At 64.2% G+C, this 18,908-nt stretch overlaps 2 protein-coding genes across 4 annotated transcripts in view; both read right to left on the bottom strand.

The window, feature by feature from the left end:
* On the bottom strand, positions 1-17,107 carry AKNA (AT-hook transcription factor). The gene is given in 23 exon segments (XM_075170460.1): positions 1-2,843; positions 3,184-3,349; positions 3,668-3,793; positions 4,414-4,515; positions 4,605-4,709; positions 4,943-5,046; positions 5,286-5,459; positions 5,850-6,036; positions 6,273-6,505; positions 6,729-6,835; positions 6,943-7,150; positions 7,340-7,513; positions 7,602-7,729; positions 7,859-8,021; positions 8,134-8,234; positions 8,346-8,402; positions 8,495-8,652; positions 8,797-8,959; positions 9,460-9,534; positions 10,097-11,049; positions 11,191-11,472; positions 16,931-16,999; positions 17,002-17,107. Coding segments are annotated over 23 exon segments (4,224 nt in total). The 3' UTR covers positions 1-2,560.
* A 371-nt stretch (positions 17,108-17,478) lies between these two features.
* Positions 17,479-18,908, bottom strand: part of WHRN (whirlin) — a 55,855-nt gene continuing 54,425 nt past the window's right edge. For all 3 annotated transcript variants that reach the window (XM_075170453.1, XM_075170452.1, XM_075170455.1), the window contains one exon: positions 17,479-18,233. In XM_075170453.1, the coding sequence (XP_075026554.1) occupies positions 18,051-18,233 (183 nt within the window). In that variant the 3' untranslated portion in view covers positions 17,479-18,050. The remainder of the gene's footprint in view (positions 18,234-18,908) is intronic.

The following is an 18,908-nucleotide window of genomic DNA, read 5'->3' as shown; positions in this document are numbered from 1 at the left end:
CGGAAGCTCGGCGCCCTCGCGCCCGGCTCCGCTCGTGTCGTCCCGTGGTGAAGCGTTTCTGAGCGTGCCGTCGCCCCGAGGCCCCCCCTGCTCCGGGCCCCCCCTCCGGACTCTGTGTATATTAATGACTGTGTCTCGTGACGTTCTTACAAGCTTGGTGTATAGTGATTTAACCAAACCTCTGATTTTAGTTGGGTTTTTTTATTTTTACACCCCAGGATTGCCCCCGCCCTCCCCTGCCATTAGATGCAGTGCAATATTTTGGGGTCCATCGTTTTGTTCTCTCCCCCTGAAGGCTGTGACCCCCTTTTCCTTCCCCAAAATCTCTCTTTCTTGCCTTGTTGGTGGTTAGCCCCCCCTTCCCTCCCCGTCTGTTCCTTGCCCATAAAGTTAAATATATATTTTTAGGGCAAAGGCTATATCATTGCACTGATATTTGTTGGTTCCTCCTTGGTCCTCCCACCCCGTTTGAGTTCCTTCTCAGTTTAGCAATGCAAATGCTTCAGGATCTTGTATGTTGGACATTATTTTTTTTTCTGTTACAGTTATTTATATAAAAAATAATTTATCAAAAAGGAAAATTTAAAAAAAAAAATAATCTAGTCTGTCTTGGAACTTGTTTACCTTGAAATTACTGGAATCTAAATGTTTGAAAGTGTTGAAGCACAAACATGTATCATCTCTGTATATCTGTTCTTCTGTACTAAAGCACTCGAGTGACTAAATAAAAGCGGTCTCCATCCCTAGTGCAACCGGGGCTGTGCCGTGCCGCTTGCTCGGGGGCCAGGCAGGCGAGGGAAAGGCTTGGGGAATACTCTTACCAAACCCCAGATGCCTCCAGGGGAGAGATCCTGGTGTGGTCGTGCCAAAACTCACCCGAGAAATGGCTTCGAAAAGGAAGAAAAACCCACAAGCCAATCAACCGCATTTATTTCATTCAAAAATAGGCGATTATCTTAGTACAAAATACCATCCGAATGGCTCTGCTGGTCATTACAAAATAGGAGATACGGAAAAAAACATCGTCTTTGCTCCTGGCTATTGCATTTGGGATAATTAAATACGGCTGCGTGCTCCCTGCACGCTCCCCGTGCACCCCGGCTGGGCTGGGGGGGTCGCAGCTTCCAGCACGGCTGCAACCCGGCCCGTTGGCTCGTTTGGGACACAGGTACAAGCAGACGCAACCAGAGACACATAAATCCTCTTTAAAATTCCCCCCGCGTGCCCCCAACCCACCCCTCTCCCCCCCAAAGGGCAGCGTCAGGGGCAGCCCCGTTCCCAGCCCCTCTCCGTCCCCCCCGGGCTGGTTGCAGGATCCGGGCTCAGTGGCTTTGCTCGGGGAGGCTCTAGACCTGAGTAACTCGCCCGGGGCGTTAGTGGTTCCCCCCCCCCCCCCCAAAATGTAGGTCTTTGTACACCCCCAAAAAAATTCAAAAATAAATAAATTTGACACGGGCACTTTAGGTAGGTCCTACACATAAACACAGCCAGGGGCACTGCAGGCTGAGATGCTCAGGGATGGAGCGGGGTGCAGGTTCCACGTGGCTGCTCCGATCACAGCCATTTTGCTAAAAAATAGGCATGAATTCATTACAAAACCAGCCTGGAGGTACAGGGGCTCTGCACACCCCCTCGGGGCCGGATCCTGCCCCTGCCTTGGTCTCACGGGGTGATTTTTCCTCTACCAGCCCGAGAATCCCAAGGAAAACCCCAAATCCTTCTTTTTTTCTGCCTGGATGACACCGTGAGCAGCCACATCCAGGAATGGCCAAAAAAAGCCACAAATGCCCTAAGGATTATGCTGGAAATTAAAACCAGAACATATATATGTATCTAGCTATAGATACATACATATACATACACTCACACACGTTATGTATCATCGATCAACCCTAAAAGAGTGATTTAGCTACCTCAGAGAAAAAAAAAATTCCCAGAAAACCACGAAAAGAAGAGCTTTCCCAGGGAGGACCTGGCTCGGTTCAAGTCCAAGGGCAGAGCAGGGGGTGGAGGGGGGCAGGCGGGTCGAGCCCCGGCACCGAGCCCCCGGCGGGTGCCCAAAGGCTGGGAAAGGGGTTGAACAGGGAATCGCGGGTATTTCTGCCCGCGCAGGCACGGAGGTAAACACAGCTGCCGGGGGGGGCTCAGCCCGTGTTGCAGTAGGACCTACACAAAGTCAGAGCATCCCCAGAAGTGCTCAGGGGGGGACACGGGGCCACCCCATTGGTCCCAGGGGATGGTCCTGCCGGGGCTATGCTTGCACCTCGGGGTGCTGCGGGATGGTGCAGGTCTCGGGAGACCTCTGCCCATGTTTTGCCCCCTCTCCTGCAGCTTGGGTGGTCCTGAAAATGGACAGACAGACGGACAAGCGATGCAGGGCGGTCTAGGGCAAGCGGGATGGGGATAGGAGCCAGCGCAGGACCCCGTGGAGATGCCTCCAGCCCCAGTGCCCCCAGATCTGGCAGGGAGCATCCAGTGCAGGGATACTGATGGGGGGACCATCCTCCTCCTCTTGCCTCCTACGAGGGCAGGCAGGGTTTGGCAGGTGCCAGCTGGACCCTCAGAAGAGGCAGGAGCCCCGCAGGTCCCGCGCTCGGCTCAGCTCGGCAGCCAGCGCCCGGCTCATGCGGGTGGTGGTGAACCTCACGCTCTGGGCAGCCTCCACGGCCCGGCTCAGCGACCGGTTCAGCTCCTCAAACTCATCGAGGTCCAGGGCCAGGCAGCGGCGGTGGCCAGCAGCGTGCGGCCGGGGGGGATGCTCTGCCCGCCAGTGCCCCCCGGCATGCTGGAGGGGGACCCCGGCCATGGCTGGGGCTGAGGTAGGTACCACTGGGGAGCAGAAGCTGGGAAGAAGAAGGGGACACGGGCTCAGCTTTACCCCGTGGGCTGTGCCCCCCCCCAGGGCTCTTGCCTCCACTCTGCCTTGTTTTTCATCCCTCTCCCCCATCTCCCCCATCTCCAACCCCCAGCACCCATCTCCCTATGCCCACTCCCATGCAGACCCGCCCCCCCCCACTAAAAGGAGCCAAGGGCTGTGTAACCCTGCTCCCGGGTGCCTGGGCTCCGTGGGCAAACCAGCGGGTCCCTGGGGTGGGCACAGCCTCTCCCCGGGTTCACCCTCCTCCCCTGGGAGATGCTGACCTCCTCCCGCCCCCCCCCCCACCCACCGCAGAGCATCCTTACAGCATGGAGGGTGCGTAAGGCACGAGGGGGACGGGCGCAAGGCAGCCGATGGCAGCAGTGGCACCAGGGCTGGCCGCCAAGTACCAAAGTCCGGGCTGCTCCGGCTTCTCGGCTCGGGGACCAACGCGGGAGTCTGGGGGGGACGTGCCACCGGGGCCACACTCTGCTGCAGGGAGGAAGGCAGTAAGATGTCCCCAGGGGTGTTCGATGTCCCCAGGGGTGTTTGATGTCCCCAGGGGTGTCCGATATCCCCAGGGGGGCACAGTGAGAGGCAGCCACTGCCTCTCCCCACACTGGGCTGCCACTGCTGGGTGGGAACACCCGTGCCCGCGGGGAGCGGGTGGTGGGACCGCTGGCTGTCACTTCTGTCCCCAAGCACGGTGCCAGCGCTGTGCCAGGGGTCTGGGGGTTGTTCCCTGTCCCCCCACCCCAACTCGCATGCAGGGACAAGCCATGTCAAGCACATGCCACCCCCGTCACCCACCGTGTGTGGCTCTGTCCCTGCTGCCGGGCGCGGGGGGACCCATGGGTGCCCGGCAAGCGGGGCAGCGCATCCTCCTCGGGGTGCTGTGCTGGGGCTGCCTCGCGGCATCGGCCCCCCAGGAGCCGGCTACGGAGAGAGGAGCGAGCGTGTCCGGGAACGTTCCCGCGCAGAGCAAGCAAGGGCGGTTTGGAAAGAGCAGAGCGGTTTGGGGGAGCGGGTGGGACAGGAGGCGGAGGCCTTTCCCCGCAAGGGCAGCTGCAAAGGGGGGGCTGCAAAGGGTGTGGGGGGGTGTCTGAAAAGGAGGGTCTGGAAAAGGGGGGTCTGCAAAAAGGAGGGGTCTGCAAAAAGGGGAGGTGTCTGCAAAAGGGGGGGGTCTACAAAAAGGGGGGAGGGCAGTCTGCAAAGGGGGGCTTTTCAAAATGGGGGGTCTGCAAAGCACTCTGCATGCATTCAGCTCAGTTCCAGGCAGCCAGGGAGCTGGGACCCGGGAACGGGCTGGGTTCACCTTCAGCTAAAGGAGAGGGCTGGGGACCCCTTCCCACTGCTCCCGGGGACAGCGGCGAGGAGCAGGGTGGGCGCCCCAGGGCAGGGGAGTCCGGCCAAGGGGCGGTGGGGAGAGCCCCAAGCTGTGGGGAGTGGGCTTATATCTCCCCCCTCCCCAAACCTCTGTAATTAATGAATTAAAGTCATTAGCGGGCATTAGGGAAGGCCAGAAGGAGCTGGGGGCTGCTCCCGGGGCCACTCACCCGATGGCAGCCTGCTCCCGCGGCACCGGGGGCACCCCGGGGTGCCCGCCTCTTCTCGGGGTGCCGGGGTGGTGCGCGGTGTCCCCGCCTGGTACCGTGTCCCTGCCAAAACATAGCGTGAGCGTGGCCGGGGACCCCAACGCGGGGGTGGCCACCCTCAACCCCCGGCACTGACCGCCGCTGGCACCCACCTGTGTACTGTCCCCGAAACGTCACCGCACCCGGGGAGCTCCCAGGGCTCTTCTGCGGGGAGGGGGTGGCCCGGGGCCCGGTGGGCGAGGGATCTGACTCGGAGGCTGTGGTGGAGGAGAGGGAAGTGGGGTGGGATCCAGTGGGTCCCAGCCCCAGATCTGCAGGATCTGGCCCTGGGCTGAGCGCTGCTGGGTCCCATGGGGCCACCAGGACCTGTCCTTTCCCCTGGTCCCGCAGCCCCACCAGCACCCCGCTCCGTTTGGGGAAGAAGCAGCGTGCAGGGAGGAGAGTGTCCCCACTGTCCCCTCCGTCCCCACCCTGGTGGGGTCCCACTTACTGAGGTCCAGCTCCGGCCTGTCCCGGGGCAGCGATGTCGACCTCCCCCTCCTCGTGGGTGCGGCCCCGGGGGCCGCCCTGCCCCGTACCGGGGGGCTCGGCTCCCTGTGGAGGGGACGGAGCTGCCGTCACCACCCAGACCCCTCAGTGTCCCCTCACGCATCCCCCCGACCCACCACCCCGGTGCAGCCAGGCTGCCGGCCCCCCCCACGAGCCCAACCTCTCCCCGGTCACAGCCAAAATGGGACGGGCTGGGGCTGGGGGTGTCCCCACGCCCATGGGACACCAACCAGGGGTGGCTGCTGCCACCTCCTCCTCCTCCCCAGGTCCCTCCTGCCACCTACCCCGAGGGTGCTGTGTCCTTGGGGGACGATGGTCCGTTGGCCACCGGCTGCCTCCTGCCCGGGGTGGCACGCGGGACGGCTTTTCCCTCGGGATAGCTACGGGAGCGGCGCAGGCTCTCCTCAAGCCTCCGCTGCAGCTGCCACACCTCGTCCCGCAGCGCCCGGATGGCCTGGCTGCCGCAGGACAGATGCCACGGTGAGGGGCGCCTGCAGTCAGCAAGGCTCCCAACAGCACTGGCTGCTGCTGGGTGTCCTGGGCAGGGGGAGCAACCCCGTCCTCCCCAGACCCCGTGCCTGCCCCCATCCCCACCAGTCAGGACCCAGTAGCTCATGCTGTGATGCTTCCCAAAACCAAGCCTAGGGCTTGTCTGGGCTGGGGTCCAGTCTCAGCCAGCCCACACGTGTCACGAGTTTGGAGGACTCAGCCCATGGCTCTCTGAGAAGGGAAAACCTGCTGCTGCCCACTGGGAGATGCTGGTGCCTTTGGGGACTTTGCTTGGTGGGGTCCCTGTGTCACCGGGGGGGGGGGTTGGCCTGATTTAGGGGGGGTACATAGACACTCACTCGCGCTCCAACCGGGAGCCCAGCAGGTCGCAGCGAGCCGGGTCGAGGGACGGCGGGTTGGGGGACAGCGGGGTGGGGGACGGTGTTTCGGGGGACGGTGGGTGGCTAGCCGGGCCCCTGGCCATGGCGGGGGGGTGGCCACCGGCGCTGGCGCAACTCCTGCCTTCCGCCTCCGAGTCCATGTGAGCTGGGGGGCAGGGAGGGCACGGTGAGCCGAGGTCGGCGGCGTGGGACGTGGGGGTGTCCCCCCCCAAGGAGAAAGCTGGGAGAGCAGGGTCAGCAGGCGGGAGGCACCCCCAGGCCAGCACCCCAAGGGGGTTGGGAGAACACCCTAAACCAGAGCCTCTTCCACCCATAGAGCCAGGGCCCCCCCAAATCTCTCTCCCCGGGGACACGTCCCTCCCCGAAACGCTGCCTACTCACTGCCATCACCGTCGGGTCCCGCCTCGCTGCCCGCGCTCTCGGCCCAGCGGGGGGGGGAGCTGCTCTGCGAGGGGGTGCTGGGGGGCAGGTGGGGCCCCCCCATGCCACCCTGCCCGCCCGCGGGGTAGATGCCCATCAGCGCCGTCTCGGAGGGAAGCGGGGTCGCCTCTCTCTTCCACGGAGGACGGAGGGTCACGGGGACGGGGATGGAGGGTCCCAGCGAGCCGGGGGTCCTGGGGATGGGATGGGTCATGCAGGCAACCCCCATGGCTCATCCTCTGGCCATGGGCCACCCTGCACATCTCCAACCCCCCCAGCACCCCCTCCCTGCTCCCTTGCTGCTTCTCCCCCCCCCTCCCTGCTCCCCTTCAATGCCCCAAATCCCCCCAGACAGAGCCAACAGCCCATGTCCCCGAATCCCCGCCCTGGGGCAAGGGCAGAGACCCTGAGTCATACCCGGTGCAGGGGGGCTGGTGCTCGGGGGTGTGCACGGGGGGTGACACCCTGCTGGCCTCTGAGCCCACGAAGCCACTGTCTGTCTCCGGTGACACAATGCGCTGCTCCTGCAGATGCATCGGGGAGAGCAGGATTGGTGCTGAGCACCCCCCAGAATCCTCCGGCAGGTCTGGGGGTGCTGGCAGATGGGGACCCGCAGTCCCAGGGGTCTCACCTTGCGGGGCCGATGCTGGGCGGCAGCGCTGCCCACCCCGCTGCTGCGGCGGGACAGGGGCACTCGCGGTGGCTCGGGGAGCCCCAGGGGGGGCTTGGCTGCAGCCGGCGGCTCCTCAGCGGTGGCAGGGGATGGGCGGCCCCATGTACCCCCTGGCCATGGAGGCTCCCCGGGGGGCAGCAGCGCCGCTCTCCTCTCTGGGGGGGGCCTGCGGGGAGGGACGGAGAATGAGCGATGGGGCAGAGCAACCCCAAACATTGGGAAACATCCTGGTGCAGCCAGCTCTCCTGGGGAGGCTGTTAACTCTGAAGCCTATCAATGCCAGTGATGTAAAACCAGAGACCTGATGTAAAACCTCCCACTCGCCCTGCCTGACTTGTGCTCCCACAACACTTACAAGGGGGAGGTCTCGAGGTCGGCCCCCTCCTTTAGTGACCGCGTCCTGTAGGGGACCTTGCCAGGGCCACCGTCCCCTGCTGCAGGTCCATCTGCCTCCTCTTGGGACCCGCTCCCTGCCAGGCTCAGCTGCTCCAGGCTCAGCGACTCCGGCAAGGACTTGAAGTGTTTGTACCTAGGGGGGACCCGCACGCAGGAGTTGGTGGTTTCGGGGAGCAGCTCCCTGCCCACACGCCCTCCTGCCCTGCTGCGAGGGCACTCACTGTGCCAGCAGGTCACCGAAATCCTCCTCCACTCGGAGCTGCTTATGCCAGAGGGGCTGGGGCAGCCCCCCTGCCACCGCCCCGCTGTCCCCCGCTGTCCCCCGGGGACCATCCATCAGCGCACGGCTCTGCAGGGCACAGCAAAAGGGGGTTGGGATAAGCAGGACCCCCACCTCAGCCAGCAGCAGGGCACCCCTGCCCCAGCATCTTTGCACCCCCCAGCCCCGTCCGCCCCCCTGCAGCCTTGCCCAGCTCACCTCGGGGTGCGGGGAGTGGGCGGCCGGCGGCGGGGAAGGGGCCGGAGGGGAGCAGGGCTGGGCTGGGCGCTGCGGGGGGAGCTGCCGCCTGGCCCCGGGCTCCAGCCGCTCCTTCAGCTCCTCCAGGCACAGCCCCAGGTGGAAAATCTCCCCTTCCACCGCGCTGCAAGACAGCAACCATCAGTGCCGGGGAGACCCCAAACCCCGCGGCATGGGGGCCAGCAGCACTGGGATCTGGGGTTTCGCTGGTGGGGCGGTGGGGGTCAAGCACTTACCGGTCGGGATCGAAGTCCCCCGAGGCCCCTGGGTGCTGCTGCCGGGCTCGCAGGTACGCCCGCTCCAGCGCATCCTGAGCATCCTTCAGCTTCCTAAACCTCTGCGGCACAACGGTGATGTCCGAGCCTGCCAGCTCGGCCCCCGCTCCCCGCCACCCCCCCGGCCCCGCTGTGCATCCCCGGGGTGGGGTGCCGGGAAGGGGCTGACGCACCTGGAGCTGCTCTTGGGGTGCGGGGGATCCCCGCATCCAGCCTTCGAAGGACTCCACCTGGTTGGGAGAGAAAGGGCTGAGCCCAGCCCTGCTGCAGCCCCCCACCGCTGCAGCCCCCCACCGCTGCAGCCCCCCACGCTGGGGCTTGCCTGCGCCTGCAGCTTGTGGGTCTGTCCCGCCAGCGTCCTCGTCAGCTGGGTCCCCGGGCAGTGGCACCGCCCCGGGCAGGTGGGACAGCCCCCCCCGGGTGGAGGGGGGGAAGGAGGTCGGGGTGATCCCCCCCGGTTTGACAGTGCCGGTGCTGGAGCTGCAAGAAAACACAAGAACAAGGTGATGCTGGGGACGCCCCCAAGCGTGGGGAAGCCGTGGGTATGGGGTCTCGGCTGAACACCCCCCTAAAAACCAGAGCAGGAGGGCGATGAACCAGACGGGGAAACACGGTTCAACCCACCTCCACCCGGCGAGGACGGGGGGGCCGGGGCCGGGGCCGGGGCCATGCTGAAAGCCGCCGTCCTGGCCTGCGGGATGCTGAGGGCCGTCACCCGGCAGCCGGTGCCCACGGTGCCCACGGTGAGGCTGCGGCTGGGCCATGGTGGGTCGGCGTACAGGCTCACCTGGGGGCAGGGAGAGGGGATTGGGGGCACCCACCCTGCACCCCAACCCCAGCGCCACCCACCCCGAAGCACCCATCCCCATGGGGACAGCAGACAGGTGGGGGTGAAGGCGGGGGGGACAGCCCGGGGGGGGGGAGGGCACAGCCGGACACCGGCCCTGCCTCAGTTTCCCCACCCACATAGTGGTGCAGGGCGGGAGGTGGCGAGGGTGACACGGGGACGTGCTTCCGCCTGCTGTCCTGCCATTTCGGTGACGTGCCCTGCAGCTGCCCCCGCCATTTCGGGGCCGTTTCGGCACAGCCACCTCCCCAGCGATGAGGGGAGCCCGCTGGGCAGCCTCACCCCCCCCTCCCTGGGCTGGGCTTACTCAACCGCAGCTCCCCGGGAGGAGGAAGAGCGAAGCCAGGGGAGGAAGACACCTCAAATAACCCTGGGGAGAGGGGAGCAGAGTGGGGAGTCCCCCCCCCCGCCCCCACAGCCGTCCCCACCCCAGCACCCACCCTGGCACCCAGGCGTAGCTGGTCGATGGTGTTCTCGGCCTCGGCGTACTTCGTCAGCAGCTTGTGGTAGTCGTCCTGCGGGGAGGGGACACGCAGCGGGTGACGGCACCCGGTGCGGGGACGGGGGCTCGGGAGGATGCCCGAGGGGTGGGTGGCAAAGGGGGATGCGGCACAGATGGATGCATCCCTGTGTGGGGAGACGACGGGGCCAGGGGGGGCTTCCATGGGTGGGGGACACCCTGGGGTGCAGAAACCCACCCCCCAAAGCACCCGGCTCATCTGGGGCAGATGTGGCCCCCATTTCTCTGCGTGGGGGAGACCCTCCCTCTCCTTCCAGTGGACAGGAGGACACCCCAGGGGACAAACATCCCGGGGGCAACGAGCATCAGGGGGGTGTACAAGCATCCTGGGGGGGACACGAGCATCGCTGCCCACATCCCCGCCTGGTCCTTCCCTCCTCACCAGCCCCCGTGCAGGACTGGGAAGAGGTGACCAGCACCAAACCCCCCACCGGTGACACAGGGCCGCCTCATGGGGCTGGTGGCATCTCCATTTCACCTGCACCCCCTGATCCCCCCCACCCTGAAGACCATCCCAGTAAGGCTTCTCTGGCTGAACTGGGGGAGCTGGGCATTACCTGGAGCTGCTGCACCAGCTCGGTGGCTTGCCTGGGGGACCTGAACTCCTGCGGCAGCCCAGCGGTGGTGGGGGGCTGCGGGGGGACCCCCTCCCCGCTGCTCAGCAGCACCTCCCGGACGATTTCAGCCGGGGACTTGAAGCCGATGGGGCCGCCCGGGGCCCTGGGGCGGGCGGGCAGCGCTCGGCCCCGCGGCGGCCGGTAGCTCTGGTTGAACTTCACCCGCGCCTCCACCTTGGAGAGGTCGGGCAGGGGGTAGTTGAGCCGCCCTCGGCCGTACTGGGTGCCGTCGGCCGTGCCGGTGCCCGATCCCGAGGGATCCCTCATCTCCTTGCCACCTGCGTGCCGCCGCCGGGGGCTCAGGGACCGCGACTGCCGGCTGGGCTCGGGGGGCAGCACCGTGGGCGCCGCTTTCTTAGGCACCCGGGACCTGTCGTGCAGCTGGGGTGCAGGGGGGGTCCCAGCACCCCAGGGCTCCCCAGTGGGTGCCAAGCCAGTGGTGCCAGGGGCTGGTAGCCCCGTCCCAGCCGGCTGGGGCTTGGGAACAGGCTCGATGTTGGTGGCATCATCGGAAAGGTGCAGCAGGAGGCTCCGGCTCGGGGTCCAGCCCTGCCCGTGCCCCCCGCCGGCGTCCCTGGCCATGTCCCAGCCCCGGTGCCGGCGGGACGGGGTGGCAGGGCCAGGGCTGGCGTCCGACAGCCCCAAGGTGTCACCACCGTCCGTGCTGCAGAGAGCCCGGCCATCCTGCAGCACTTCGGGGCTGCCACTGGACCCCGAGCCCCAGCGGCCCTCGTAGGAGAGCTCGGGGTAGGGCTCCCCATCGCTCTCTGCCCCCCAGGGCCCCTCATCCCCCCCGGAGCTGCCTCGCTCCTCATCCTCCTCCTCCAGATCCTGCCGCGGGTGCCAGCGACCCTCCTCCGCCGGGGACCCCTCCTCCAGGTCCTCGCCGTCACCTGCAAAACACCAGCGCCACGGGGCTGCTGCCAGCCAGCCGGTGCCCCCGGCCCCCTCGCAGCCCCCTCGGCTCCACCACTCCTGGGACACCCGGGACACCCCCACGAGGGTCTTTGGGCAGCAGGGAGGGGACAACTCACCCCACGGTGGGCTCCTGGCATCCTCCCCCAAGCCGATGACTCCATCCTCGTCCATCCGCCTTTCGAAGTTGTCTTCCTCCTCCTCCTCCTCCTCCTCCTCCTCCTCCTCTCCCTCCCAGCGCGTCAGCTCTGTTTGTGTCCAGCGCAGCCATGGTGCCGGGCTGGCCATGGCCCGCGGGCACGGCGTCCCCGTCACTTGTGCCGCTTCATGGCCCGGCGGCGGTGGCGGCGGACCGGAGACCTCCTTGCCGCGAATGTAGGTCACATCATCGCCGCCGCGTCCTGGTGGGCCAGGGAGAGGGAGGGATGCTCAGCGGGACACAGCAGGCTCTGTGTCCCCTCCTGCTGCCAGGGCTTCCCCTGTCCCCCAGACCCTGGGGACAAGAGTAACCCCCCATATCGGGGGGTGACATCCTTGGGCCACCCCCTACCCTGCATCCCACCATCAGCACCATGAAGCTGGAGATGCCGCATCTCCCATGGCCATGGAGGTCCCCGTGGAAAGGAGCCCCCCAGGGCCACTCTAAAAGGCTTTTCCTGCCTTTTAGGGGCACCAGGGGACACCCAGCCCATGCTGGCACCCTCCAGATGCCATCTTGGCCAGGCAGCCACAGCCTGGGGACCATCAGTGGTGCCATCACGGCGCAGGACGGTACCGGGGGAGGCAGGAGCACCCCGAGGCCCCTCCGGCTCTGGGGGGCTGACAGCGAGAGGGATCACAGCAGAGGCCCAGCACACTCACTCCACCGATGACCTAAAAGCAGGAGCTCGCCCTCGCCCCGCTCCTCGGTGTGCCGGGGTTCCCAGAGCCGCAGCGGCGGCTCAAGAGATGCCGGATGCTGTAAACCCAACTGCAGGGCGGGTAGCAAGAAAGGCCACGGGGTTTTCCCAGCAACGTTCCCTCGGCTGGATTTGAGCCCCCCACAACCCAATTTTGGCCATGGGGTAGCAGCTGCCCACATGCCCGTGACTGGTACCGAGCACCACACCGGCATCACCAGCGGCCACCCCGCAGCATCCCCAACCCAGTACAGGAGCATGGAGGAGGAATCGGCCCCAGTCACCCTGCACCAGCATCCCTGGGACATCCCCGTTACCGTGACCCCGCTGGAGGTCCCCAAAGCAGCATCCCTCTGAGCACCCCAAAACCTTCCTGCGCCTGCGGGGTAGCCGGGCTTTTGCAGAAGTAGGAAACGATGCTCGGGTGCTTCCTGCAAGTTTGCAGGCTGCTGCAAATTTTTTAACCCCATCAGGCCCTGCGCGGCGGGAGCTGAACTCTCCTCCCGCGCAGCTTTTCATTAAAAGATTTATTTTTTAATCCAATTTGGAGCAAAATGCCGAAGCAAAAGGGAGGGGGGGGATCCCTGGGATCATCACCAGCTGCAGCCGCCAACAGTCATCAGGATGAGGGTCTTCCAGGAGGACAAGCAGCCCCAAAATTCAGCCATACAGCCCCAAAATTCATCCAGGCGGACTCCCCGTTGGAAATCTCCGGATTTCCAAGGGGGAACCCCGCCTGGCCCCCACCCTGGGATGCTGCTTGCAGCCCCATGGACACCGCGGCCGTAATCAGGCGCCTTGGTGTGTCCTGGCACATTTGCAGGCAGACAATTAATCCAGCTCGTTACTGTGTAATTAGCGGCACGCGGAGGAGAGCTCACACAAGCTCCTGGCTGCTAACGAAACCATGGCACGATCCCTAGGGTGGCTGCATTTGGCCAGAGGGTGCTGTGGTGATTTCGGGGTGCTGCTGGCTTGGGGATGGTAGTGATGAGTAGCAAACTTATGGCACCCACATGCTCCGGGAAAAGTCCTCTAACCCACTCCAAAGTCTCAGATCTGCAAATTCCCTGGCTTAAATCCTGCTCTTAGTGGGGTTTTGGGGGTTACTTTTGGGTGCTACCCGGCATCAAGGTCCTCAGGCATCATCTTTGCACCAGCAGCAGCGCGCTCCCAGCCCTGCCTGCATCCTTGGGACTTTCCGGGTAGGGAGCAAACCCCGAAGCATCCCTTAAGGTCTTGCAAACCTGCCAGGGTGTTTGCATGAGGCTTTTCCCCATATGCTGGCTGGGCAACTCCATTTTCCACACCTGGAAATGCTCCACGGCTTCTCCTGCTGCCGGGGATGACGGGGCTGCCCATGGGATGCTTCAGGCTCTCCGGCTGCTCAATGCAGCTAAAGAGCGATTTTGGCTTTAGCCCCTCTCTGAGCTGGGATGTTTCCAGCCCTGAGCCCTTGCCCGCATCCTGGCCTGGAGAAGCAGCCCCCCAACCCACCTCGAGTCCCGCAGCATCCCCGAGAGACGAGGAGCCCCAAACGCCAGCCCCGGGGGGGTCCCAGCGGGTGGGCAGTGGGTGAAATGAGCCTGTGGGTCCTGTTGTCTCAGGGCAAAGAGGGTTAAAACATTTCTTACCCGGCTTTGGCAGGCTGGTGCCCGGATCGTGCCTAACCCACACATCATCGGCTGTCACCCCGTTTCTGAGCAGCGTCCCCCCCAAGCTGCATTGCCCGCAGCAGCCACAGTCTGCAGGATCTTGCAAATCCAGCCACATTTATCACTTTCCCAGAAAGTCCCTCCACCGACGGTCATGGTGGTAAGAGAGCAAAATCTTGGATTTTTTCCCCCTTTGAGTTGCTCACTGTTATGGTAGCACAGAAAAGCTTGAAAAATGATGTGGCTACGTACTCAGGAACCACAAAGCAAATGCAAACAATCCCAAGTGTGTGTGTATATATATATTTTTTTTTTTTTAATCTTGCCCTTTGAAAGCTGGAATTTTGTAACAGGGCAATCAGACAAAGAGCTAAAAAGAAATTTAAAAGCCTCAGCTGGAAAATGTCTTTTACCCTTGAATTCTGCTCTGCCTGAGACCCTCAGCCCCTCTCCTCCCTCTGCCTCTCTGCCCGGGCTGTCCCGAATTGTTCCTTGGGGGTGGAGGTGCTCAGACGAGGGACGAGTTGCTCAGGGCAGTGATGAGTGCTGCCAGGTCTCTGCCTGGCCAACAGGCAGGAGGGGTTGCCTCTGCCTGTCCCTGCCCTCAGCTTCTAATCTCTGATCCCCTTTAGAAGCAGCTTCACCCTCTGCCACAGCGATCCTGTCCCTGTCCTGCTCCCTGCCCTGCAAACCCCCCGTGGGACAGGGAGGTGCGGGGCTGAGACCGTCCAACTCATTGCACGTGTGAGGCAGAGGAACAGCAGCAGAGTCGAGGCCGAGGCCTCATCGCCGCTCCCGGGTTTATCGGTGGTGACAGCGTGGAGGAGACGCCACATCCCCCACCCCAGGGCTCGTTCGGTGACATGGCGGGGGGGGGTCGGGACATGACAGGGCCGCTGTCACTCTGCCTTCGCTGCCTTGTCAAGCCTGGGCAGAGCAGGCGGGTTGGGGGGGCTCTAACCCCCCCACCTCCATCCCCGTGGCATGAAGGCGACATCCCCCATCGATGAGGAATAACCGGGCCCGGCTGGGATGCAGGAGGGGCTTTAACCCCCCTCCCGGGCAGGGAATGGATATTTTATTTTCCTAAACCAGCTCCAAACCCAGATCTCAGCTCCAGAGAGCGGCTCATCTCCCAGAGGTGCCAAGCACCCGCATCCCCGCAGGGATCTGCACCCCAGCACCCCGAGAGGGCAAGTAGGCAGTGCCAGCAGCCCTGCCTGCAGCCAGAGACCTCCCACCCTGCAGATTTTTTGGCTAAAAAGCTCTGAGCCTGAATCCCTCCGTGCAGCCCAGAGCTCTGCAGGGGGGCACTGCATAAAAATATACATTTTTCTGCTCGAGTGTCGAAAAAGAAAGGTTAAAAGCAAGCAGGGATTGATGTCTAGTCCCGGTGACCTGCAGGGGAGGGCTGGGGAGGGCTGGTTTTTGGGAGCGTGGGTCTCTCGCAGCCTCCCCGTGCTCCCCTTCCCCGCCTCAGCTCGCCTTTTTGTCCCAGCCCCTAGCAGGAGCGGCACGTCAGCGCTGCCATCCACAGCGTCTCTTTTGGGGGGTTCGAAGGAGGGCCAGAAGAACGACCTCGGGCTGAAACTTGGCAAGGGGGCGTCTGTACTCCAGGAGGGAGGAATTCCTGGGTTAGAAACCCTTTTTTTTTTAAGTCCACAGAGTCCCGTTTTATAAGCATGAAAGAGGGCAGAGAAGCGGAAACGCTGCTTTCTTAGTTTGCACCATTTCCCAGTAAAACAAGAGAGAAACCATCACAGTGAGGAAGAGCCTGACAAACCCTCCTCGTCCTCTGAAAGCACACACGCCCCTTACTACACCATCGCTCTAGAGCCCACTCCCGCCCCCCCCAGTCCCTCTGCCTGGAGGGGCCGTGTCCCCCCCAGCTCCCCCGCGCCGGCACATCCCCACGGAGAGGCACCGAAACCCCGCGGACGCAGCATCTCTCCATCGCTTGCACCGAAGCAAAGCCCCACGGCGGGACAGGGAGCTGCTTCCATGGCCGCTTTCCTGTCTCCTCCCCGGCACACGAACCCTCCTGTCCCCACCATGGGGCCCTGTCCTCCCCGGGGACAGCTTTGTCCCCAGGACCTTGCCTTGGAAAGCTGTGGGTGAACATCCTGGGGCTGAACCCCAACGTACCTGCGGGAGCTGGGGTGAGCCGGGGGCTGCTGATGGCCGTAATGCCTGCCAAGGGTGGCCTTAATCCCCGTCTGGAGAGAGCTGCCACCGCCACCGCGGCAGAGCCGGTGGCACAGAGATCCCTTATTAGCAGAGGACAGGGGGAGGCGGCGGGGGACGCGGGAGGGCAGTCGGCCCCGAGCAGCCGCCAGCGACGGGAACGTGTGATGGGGTTAACCAGCAACGGGCTGGAGCCGGGTAAACAGCGCATCGACTGCTACGCCCTCCGGGGACTCCTTAAAACACCCCTGCCTGGATGGTTTCAAAAGGGAGATGCAGAGCGAGGGAAACCCACAACACCCGGCTGGCACCCACGACCCGACTTTAAGGAACCGAGTGCGCTCAAAGCTGCTCTTTAAATAAAAGGAGGAACTGAAGTTGAAGGCAGCCCTCGCAACTTCCTCGGAGGAGCCGCAGGCAGCGGCACGGCCTCACGTCCCGCAACCTCCGCGCGAGCCCCGGGCTTGGCTTCGTGCCGCGGCCCGGCCACGCCAGCCTGATGAAAACCTCCCGAAATCCTCCGGCTGCACCTCCAAGCGCACAAGCCGGGCAGCAGATTCGGCCCCGGCGGGGGAGGAAGTGCCGGAATAAGAAAAGTTATGACAAGTTTCCTCGGGGCCATGAAGGCGCTGGCGGCGTGGGGCGGCGTGGGGCGGCGTGGGCAGGACACGTGTTGGTGAGAAGCACCGCGGCGGCGTGTCCTGCATCCTCCCGGCGCATCTCCTCGGCTGCAGGGACCCCGGTGGGGCTGGGGGTTCCCCCCCTCCACCCAGGGACCTCAACTGGCTCCCAGCTGCGAGCCAGCCCTGCCAGAGCCGGGCTCAGCAGAGCCCGGGGAGTGCTGGATGCGGCCCCCGGGATGGCGCCAGCCCCGCGGGCCCCCAGCTGTGCATCCAGCTGTGCCCCCCGCCGTGCTCCCGGGGCCCTCTCCTTCCCTCCAGCTGCAGCAGGCGGCTTGCAGGGAGCAGCCGCGCTGCGCTGGCCCCGCGCCCTGAGCCAGCCCCAGCCCCCCCCGGGGCACAGCTGGGGGGGGGCACATCTGGCCCGGGAGCACCGCTGGAGGGGCACCCCCCGCCCAGCGCAAGCAACAGCTGCCCCGCGAGCGCCCCGCGGCTGCCCACCTGCAGGGGGGGCCCGGCCGGCCCCTCCTCGCCCGGCGCTGGGCGGCTCCGCACGGCGGCCCCGGCCCGGCCCGGCCCAGCCCCGGCCGCCGCCGCCGCCTCCTCCCGGCCCGGCCCCGCCGGACAATAGCGCGGCCCGCCGGCGGCGGGGGGCGGGGCCTGCGCGCTCATTAGCATACCCGCCGCTTCCCGCCTATCCGCGCGCGTCGCCGCATAAACCCATTCCCCCCCCTTCCCCTATTTGCATAGCCTGCGGCGGGCGGCCAATCAGAACCGCGGCGGATGGCTCTTATTGTCATAATTTATGCAGCGCGGGCACCCCCTGGTGGGGCGCAGCGGGGCCGGGGGCAGCCCCATCCCCGGGGATGGGGTTGGGATGGGGCACCCCCTCCCCGGGGATGGGGCAGTGTTGCCCAGCCGCGATGCCCATCGCCACCGCACCCCCACCTGCCCTGCCGGTGCTGGGGTGCCCCGCAGGCATTCCTGCCACTTACCTTCCTACTCACCCCATCCCAGCCCTGGAGAAACCCCCCCAACCCAGCCTTTTTCTAACCTGATAGATTTATTGAAAAATTAAAAGCACAAGCTCTGTATATATAAATACGACAACGTTGCCAGCAATTTACAAGGCCTCCGGTTGCTCTCTCTGCATCCCCACCCGTGGCCCGTGCCACCCACCTTGGGCAGGGAGGCGAGCACCCGAGGGAGCAGCGACCACCCGAAAAACCCTCCAGCCTGAGCCACAGGCCCACCTTGCTCTGCGTGTGGCACTCAAATGACAGCGGGGACACCCAGACCTCCGCCGTCGTCCTGCCCTGCTCCCCAGCCTGGCCGAGGGGGAAGAGGGTGTCCCCGAAGGGCAGCCCCCCCACCCCAGAGAGGACAGGGATGAAGACTTTAAGGGATGTGCACTGATTTCTGCCCGTTCTCAGCCTGCCCTACCCAGGCAGCGAGAGTCTGCGGTGTGGGGGGGGGAAATTTGGGAACAAGCTGTGGGTGTCTGTACGTGCGGGCAAGGGCTCTGCATGGTGGGATGCTGCTTTCACACCTCGGTGCTGCCTTTCATCCCCATTCAGGTGCTCCCCAACCCAAGCCACTCTCCCCAAACCCATTCGGGTTCCTAAAGGGCAACGTTGAATTCTGTGACCAAGAAATCAATGTAGTCCTTTTCCTTCAGCTTAAAGGCTTCAGCGATGATGCGGGCGGCTTCCCGATGCTCTTTGCCCCGTAGCCCCGTGCCGTTCACTTCCAAAATGACGTGGCCCACCTTCAGCTTCCCACAGTTGTGCGCCGAGCCTCCGCGCTGCGGGAGAGAGGTGGTCAACTCATGCTCCCACCACCCCCTGGCTCAGCCCAGGGGTGAAATATAGGCGGTTTTGGGAAAATGGGAAATATTTCATTTCCATCACGTTCATCCCGGTTCAGGGTAAACACGATGGAAATGAAACATTTCACTTTTTGGAAAAAGAGGACGAATTTGGCTTCTCTCCTGCTTGCTCCTGGAGCGCAGTGCCAGCTGGGGTGGCCAAGAATAACCAAGGCGCAGTCAGCTCTGCTTTTCTTTTGCTGTAACTTGAATTTTGCCCCAAGTAAACAGCAGAGAAAACGGTGCGGGGAGACAGCTCCCAAGGGTTCAGTTCCCCAGCTATCATCCACCATTCTCCCTCCCCAACCCTCTAGCTGAGCAGAAAAAGGGAGTTTCCAGACATCTGGAGACACCAGCCAAGCTTTCGGGGCTGCCCAGACCCTCTCTGAAATGTCTGTGGTAAATCCTTGGCTCCCAGGACGTGCTTTACGGTATGGGATCATCCACGGGACACGAATGCAATCCTCAGCAAACCCCTCACAGCAGAATGATGCCTCCGATGTTTAGGGAGATGCAGGGCTGCCTAGCTGATCTAGGGATCAGCAGGAGGGAAGCACACCTCCAAAATCCCCCCTTGGGGCAGGGCTGCTGCTGTACTGTGGCTGAGGGGCT

Source organism: Calonectris borealis, chromosome 21 (genome assembly GCF_964195595.1).
Source record: "Calonectris borealis chromosome 21, bCalBor7.hap1.2, whole genome shotgun sequence".
Taxonomy (NCBI): domain Eukaryota; kingdom Metazoa; phylum Chordata; class Aves; order Procellariiformes; family Procellariidae; genus Calonectris; species Calonectris borealis.
Note: the sequence above shows the minus strand (reverse complement) of the source record. Positions and strands in the feature narration are given on the sequence as shown.